Source organism: Dermacentor andersoni, chromosome 1 (genome assembly GCF_023375885.2).
Source record: "Dermacentor andersoni chromosome 1, qqDerAnde1_hic_scaffold, whole genome shotgun sequence".
In the NCBI taxonomy this organism is placed as follows: domain Eukaryota; kingdom Metazoa; phylum Arthropoda; class Arachnida; order Ixodida; family Ixodidae; genus Dermacentor; species Dermacentor andersoni.
Genome location: NC_092814.1, coordinates 352,147,350 through 352,154,312, shown reverse-complemented (window position 1 = coordinate 352,154,312; position 6,963 = coordinate 352,147,350). Strand labels below are relative to the sequence as shown.

Sequence of the window (6,963 nt, the reverse complement as noted above, 5' to 3'; positions counted from 1 at the left end):
GGCCACTAAATGTGACGTAATATTGCGAGCAGCTTCGGCCATAGCATGCTAACGAACGCCGACACAGGCTGAAGTGACTAGCGCAAGAGGCAGGGGACACTAAAGACGCTACAAGGACAAGCGCCCAGTTGGAAGCTTGCGCTTATCCTTGTCGCCTCTTTAGTGTCCCGTGTCCATCCTTGCGCCAGTCATTTTAGCACGGAATACCAACTAACCCGGTCTCACACCCTGCCACGACACAGGGACAGTTTTCTCAACTCTTGTGCCGTGACTTTTGTGTCAAGGTGAAAAACCAACATATCCATGTATATGTCTTAATACTTCAACACATCTAGATTTGCAGCTGCGGCGGTAGCCCATGAGTGCGCATTAAAAAGTCGTTAGTGAAATAATTGTGTGCGCCTGAACGAATTCGATATAGGGAAAATCAAAATCCGTCCACGACGACGTCTCTAGTAGACGCTGTTCGATGTTCGGACGTTAACAATGTGTGCCGACTGAAGAAAGGCTGCCCCGAAGTGCTTCTGACGGTTAGGCTAGCTTCTTTACTCCGTAGAATGAAAAAATAAAAAATAAAAAGAAAAGGAAAATAAAAAAGCAAGAAAAAAATAAGAACAGCATCAAAAGCCCAGAATCAACCATTGCTCGTCGCGACTAAACGCTCTTAGGATGACGAGTAATTTCCAGGCGACGAGCGAATACGCTTTATCAAGAACACTGATAACGCCGGCGGGACAGCATTGACGTCATCCCGCGTCACCGCGGGAAGTTTGAAAAGTTGAAGGTCAGTACGCCACGTGGTGGCACTCACGCGAACTAAACCCTTGTGTCCAGAAAAGCTGGATACGTAAATCAGAATGCAGACATCCGTTTAACACAGCCGAAATTATATTGGGTTCGAATATGTGCAAATCTAAGCTACCTGAAACATCTCTAACGCGGACAGGTCGGCTAAAAGAAACCTCTAACGAAGGGGCCCGCAATGACCCAGACCATTTTCGACGTTGCTAAAATCGTTATGGCCGTGCACATGGCGGGCTGACATAGCCACACTTCTTAATTTCGAAATTATTTGTGAAATGTCACGGTGTATATTTTCATCCGTGCGTTGTATCATTTCTCAAAAAGGCGTGCCATACATAATCTTAGTTTATTCATCTTAGCATCACTTCACCGAAGAGCAATGTGAACGGCCAATCCTTCGGAATTACGGCATCAAGAAATTAGGGCCAGATGCATTACCCAACCTTTTTGGAGTACGATTAAACGCGCCTTTGACATAGTAGTAGTACATCGTGCAGCATCGCTTCATATAAAGCCTAGACCCCACGTCCGTATTTTTAAAAAGTAAAAGGTAAAGATCCACATACAAAGCGTACGTCGTTCCAATTTCACTTTCCGAAGTTGAAGTTCAAATGAAGCTGATAACAAGGCGCCGTTCTTGAAAAAACACTCCGTTAGCTCACTTGCGCACACCACCTTCACCGTTGACGCCGCAATCGAAGTGATCGCAGTGGAAGGAGCTTCGATACAGCAGCGTAACGTGGGTACCGGCAGGTATTGAAGTCACTCATTTAGGAACCTCTCCTGTCACAAACGCAACAACCAAATCCTTCAGACGCGCAGTGCAATGCGCACCAAAGGGGGCGACGTTGGGATCGCCTGCTAATTGTACCCGGCCTAGGTGGCACTACTGTCGGCGGCCGGGTTGAGCCGAGAGAAGGAGCGCCGTTGTAGGCGGAGGAGAGAGATGTCATTACGTTTAGGAACCTTAGAGACGGATGGATGGATGATATGAGCGTCACGTTTGTAACGGCGTGGTGGGTGGCGCCACCAAGCACTTGCAGTTATACTGCCTAATGTCCTACCTAGGTTAAAAAAAAACACGATGAACTCCCACAACCAAATTTTCTTACCCCCTATTGTGAACTTTGCTTTTGAACGTCTCCGTTTTTTGTCGTTTACCTACTTCCACCAATTTCCAGTCCCTATAGACCTTTCCACAAATTGCAGCGCCGCGCCATCCCCTAGCGGATCCGCGCAAAGCATGATGGGAGAACGGAGCGATCGTCTCCCCCTTTTTCTATGCTCGCCTGCCGGCTGCTGTCAGGTGTTGCGTTGTTCTGCCGCAGTTTTCTGGCCTTGTGCGTCTTCTCGTGCGTGTTGTTGGTGTTTCTTAGTAATATCTAGCAGTGGACTGTAGTGGTGGTTAGCTGTTAATCTTTCTGCAGTTTGGTGGTGCTTTTTAGACGTTCGACATGTCCGCAAAGGAGAATCGCGGTGGCGGTCAAACATGTTGCGTGCCCGGCTGTAGCAACAACACAAGAAAGGACAAAAACATATCATTCCACGGATTCCCCAAGGACAACAAGCTGAAGCAAGAATGGGTGCGCAGGATAAATCGGCAAGGCTCGGAAGGACGATTTACCTTGTGGAAGCCTTCAAAGCACCACAAAATATGTGGTGCGCATTTCAACACAAGCGGGCGCAAGGGATACATGGATCGTCTCCCCACGATCTTTCCACACCGAGTGTATGCAGAACGGACACCTGCTGTGGTTACGGGTAAGACTGCCACTTTAAGAGGAGATAGTTGCCTGCTGCTAATGCTTCCTTATGTTTGCCAGGCGCTGGGAAACGACGCCGTATAAAGCGCGTCGTGGCGATGTCGCAGGAAGCCTATATCCAGGACGAACTCTGCATCTGCGGCACGGTTGAAGTGGAATCTCAGCAACGTACGTAACAGCCTTTTTTCTTTTGCATTTAAGCTTTATGTGCTTCGAATGTGGAAAGCGAACCAGACGCTGCTATAGTGCTTTACTTTCTTTCGCTAGAAAGAAGGGAGCGGGTTTAATGGTCGGTAAGTAAACGGACTTGTTGAATTTTGGCACTGCATAACATGCGCAAGTGAAAAGGGAGACACACACAGATGGGATTTGGTCGGCATTACAAACGGAGCGCTGTCTTATCATTGTCTGTTTGGATTCGTTTCGCCGTGACCAGCAGACGCAATGACTTCTTTTTTTTCAGGGGAGGGGGGGGGGGTGGCAGTAGGCTTTCTCGCTATTAGTGATTGTACATTTATACCTCTCTTTATGAGCTGGCTCTGCTACAGCTGTTACTAAAAAGTTCGTTTTCCAGAGAACGTTATTCCGCTCATTCAGGTTATTTAAATTCACGTACTGTCTTGCAGCTACAGCCGCGCTGTTAAAGTATTTTGAAATTATCTTTGCAGACAACCTCTCAGCTACTTCACCTGTGCTTCTTCCAGCTGCTTCTCCATCAAGCATGCATCCCCAGCTACCAGCAGGTAACCTCGCTGTGAAATGTTGTGTATATGTACAGCAAGACCTATTGAAAAATGCAACTAGAATGGAATAGATTGAGGAATTGGAAATGAGAGCACGAAGATATAATCCTGGCATTGTGTTTTGCACCTGCTGTTAAGCTCTTGCCTATGGCTTGTTTCTGTCATTTTATTTTATTTTGCATGCTTATTTTTACTATAAACAACTTCATATAAATCTGGCTTCACTTTTCCCACCTGACCTTGCTATCATATAAAAACTGTTTGCTAAATGCAGCCTACCATATTTGTTTTAAATTGCTTCATTCCAGACTACGACCATATGTATTCCATGGGACCAGCATCAGAGGCAGCACATCGTTACCAAGCAAGGGCTGCAGAGCTTGTAACTAGGTGTCAACAACTACAGCAAGAGAATGAAAAGCTGAGACAGAATACCAGTTTCCTTGAAGAAGAAGTAGCTAAACTGCGTTCTTTGCTGCACAAGGAAAAGACTGGGAGGGCTAGAGATAAGCAGACAACTAAGCAAAGTTCTCATATTGAAGACTTAGTCAAGGATGACAAGCAGCTTAGGTTTTACACTGGCTTCTCCTCACTGAAGCGCTTTGAATGCTTCGTTGCATTTATCTGTTCCAAGCACAGAACAACGAACTCGCCAGCTGGCCGACGACCTATGCTTAGTGTGAGGGAAAAGCTGATTATCTGCTTGTGCAGGTTAAGAGTCGGCCTCCTAGAGCAGGATATAGCATTCCGTTTTGCCATAAGCACATCATTGGTAAGCGGCATATTCTCTTACTGTGTAGATTTCCTGAGTGATGTGCTAGTTCAGATCCCAGTGTGGCCATCACGTGAAACTGTGTCTTCGTACATGCCGCAGTCTTTCAGGGCTCTCTATCCTTCAACTCGTGTGATACTGGACTGTACAGAACTTTTTATTGAGACCCCATCTGATTACACTGTGCAGAGTGACACATTCAGTGCCTACAAAAGTCACAATACAGCAAAAGGCCTGCTGGGGATAACACCTAATGGGTTTATCTCCTTTGTCTCTGACCTGTCTCCTGGCAGGATATCAGACAAAGAGATTACAAGGAAAAGTGGGTTATATGATCTCCTTGAACCCGGAGATAGCGTGATGGCAGACAGAGGGTTTCTGATCAGTGATGATCTAAATGAAATTGGTGTTAGCTTAAATGTGCCACCCATGCTGAATGGAAAGCAGCAGTTTTCAGTCGCTGAAGAGACCAAAACAAGGGAGATTGCCAATCTGAGAGTACACGTTGAACGCGTCATCAGAGAAGTGAAGAAGTTTCGCATACTGAAGAGCATTTTCCCCAATGTTATGGCTCATAAACTGAACAAATTGTGGAAGATTTGCTGTTATCTAAACAATTTTACCAATGAGCCCTTACTTAATAGAGAATAGAGTACTGCAGCTACCTAAGAAAATAATGCAAGTTTTCCTCTGCAGTATTTAACAATCGCAGTTTTCAGAATATGTCCAGTGCTTGTAGTGCATTTGATGAAAACCACAGTCGACAACCGATAATTTGCATTGACATAGACCAAATTTCATATGTGGAGTTTAACTTAAGGGGGTCGTCATAATATCATTGACAGGACCAAAGTTGAGTTTATAAAGTATTTTAAAAATAGTGATTGCTCACTACAATGTACAAATCATATGCTGTTCGCAAGCAATATGGGCATTTTCAGAATGAAATCTGTTTAAGGCTGTCCATCCCCACAATACTTCCTTCCGCCACATTTTTTTCGTCACTTCTTAGCCTCTTCATATTAATTTGTATCTTACTTTTGTTTGCACTGCACAGAAGCATAGCCAAACAAAGACACCCCTTTTTTTCCTTATCTGTTTGTTGCTTCAGTCAGTGAAACTTGACAGAACAGTATCACATCAGTATGAATGTCATCTATTTCAAGGCCTGAAGATGGCCAACTTGTATGTTGACAGAATGGTCATCAAAGCAGCAAAGGCTAACTGGTGATGCTGTTTCAAAAAAGCTTATGGGCATAGTCACTTAATAAGTTTGACCATCACTTGGTTTTCATGAGCACATAAACCAGGTGATTGTTGAGAATCGTACCAAGAGTGTGTACCAGAAGAGGATGCTAGCAAGCAGCAAATAAAAAAATAGGCTCTGAAAGGCCTGTGATCCCAAAGCTGTCCATATCAGCTTATTATACTTCAATACTACATTTTTAAAAATCAAAAGTATTCAAATAAAGGCATGATATGTTACAGAAAATGTGTGTCAGTTTGCATGTTCTACTACATGGGAAATGAACAGGTACTGCAGTGCAGTATTCGTCAAAAACAAGCTTTACTTCTCAACACAACAATGAAAAGAGCAAGGAATGTGAACACTTAGTATGCCTGACGCATTGCATGAATACTGCTGATGTTTTGTAAAGTTTCACTCCTTTTACAGCTCTAAAATGACTAAACAACCAAACTGCTCCACAACTATCTCAATCTGCCCACTTTTATTGTGGAAGTGCTTTTGTGCTGTAATGAAACATGCACAAAATATTTAAAATGGAGCATATGCGGGTAGAAGGGAAGAACATTGCAATGAAATAATTGTTTACACTATGTATTGCAAATAAATAAGGAATCTGAGCACTGAACATAACTACATTGAGCACGCAATTTGATGAAAGTTGTAGGCTTATCACAGTTCTGTAATGATTAGCAAAAAGAAATTGCAGTTTTTGTCTGTCACTTAGTTTTGTACATTGTTACACAACACATTTCTGTACTGCACTGAAAAAAACATACAATAAAAACAATATGGCACAAGTGGAGAACAATGCAATGAAAAAATTGCCAAAAGCAGACTGCAAATGAATGATACGTTCAGAAGTGTAAACACTACTGTATTACCTCTGTGGAAAAATTAAAAACAAAATGCACACACAACTCTTGTTTGTCTTATTCCAACTGCAAAAATACTGCCTCTTGGCTGTTTACATGGTTTAATCAGAAGCATTGAGATCTAGAGGCCTTTTAACAAAAACTGCTCACCGCCATAGCAAACAGTCATTGTGCACATGCATTAGGGAAGCAGTGTGACTTCCATGTGTTAAAAAGTCTGCTGTACGATATGAGCGCGTGTTAAAGAAACCATAGTTTGTCTGAATTAATCTGGAGCTCTCCACTACGCTGTCCATTATTGCTAACATTCCCACTTTGGGACTATTAAACTCGCCTGTAAACTATTTTCTTCCCATGTGTTCGAACAGGCCGAGAAGTACATATTGTGGGAACGAGGAGGTTAATGAAAACAAAGACTTGACTGCGCGCACTTTGTGTAAATTTCAATCTGAAAGAACTTGGCGCTGCTTATAGTCTCTGTAAAACTGCAGGAGGCGGGGCATCATTTTGTTGGTCCAGAGCAAACTGTCAAATTGAATCCTCTGGACTGTACACTCAACGCCATTGTCAACCAAAAAGTCGCACCAGGAAAGTCCCGTCAGTGCCATTTGTCCTTGTACCTGATAATAGTACTTGTGCGAGGTACGAAGCAAGCCATCTTTCAGGTATGATGCAGTTTGAATGGCATTGCACAGAAGTTCTCCTCGATCTCTAGCAGCTGAAAGAGTCTTCACTTCCAGAAGGCCAAAGCTATCACCAT

At 43.6% G+C, this 6,963-nt stretch overlaps 1 protein-coding gene across 1 annotated transcript; it reads left to right on the top strand.

The window, feature by feature from the left end:
* Nucleotides 1–1,996: 1,996 nt before the first annotated feature.
* Nucleotides 1,997–6,248, top strand: LOC126542450 (uncharacterized). The gene is made up of 4 exons (XM_055076206.2): nucleotides 1,997–2,565; nucleotides 2,628–2,735; nucleotides 3,236–3,310; nucleotides 3,619–6,248. Exons 1-4 carry the CDS (start codon nucleotides 2,259–2,261, stop codon nucleotides 4,731–4,733), a joined length of 1,605 nt encoding a protein of 534 aa, XP_054932181.1. The 5' UTR covers nucleotides 1,997–2,258; the 3' UTR covers nucleotides 4,734–6,248.
* The last annotated feature ends 715 nt before the right edge of the window (nucleotides 6,249–6,963 follow it).

Excerpts from the sequence above, each read along its gene's own strand:
- LOC126542450 (XM_055076206.2), top strand. The coding sequence starts at position 2,259 with ATGTCCGCAAAGGAGAATCGCGGTGGCGGTCAAACATGTTGCGTGCCC. Across the intron at positions 2,566-2,627 it reads GACACCTGCTGTGGTTACGG|GCGCTGGGAAACGACGCCGT; the intron begins GTAAGACTGCCA and ends TATGTTTGCCAG. Across the intron at positions 2,736-3,235 it reads TGAAGTGGAATCTCAGCAAC|ACAACCTCTCAGCTACTTCA; the intron begins GTACGTAACAGC and ends TTATCTTTGCAG.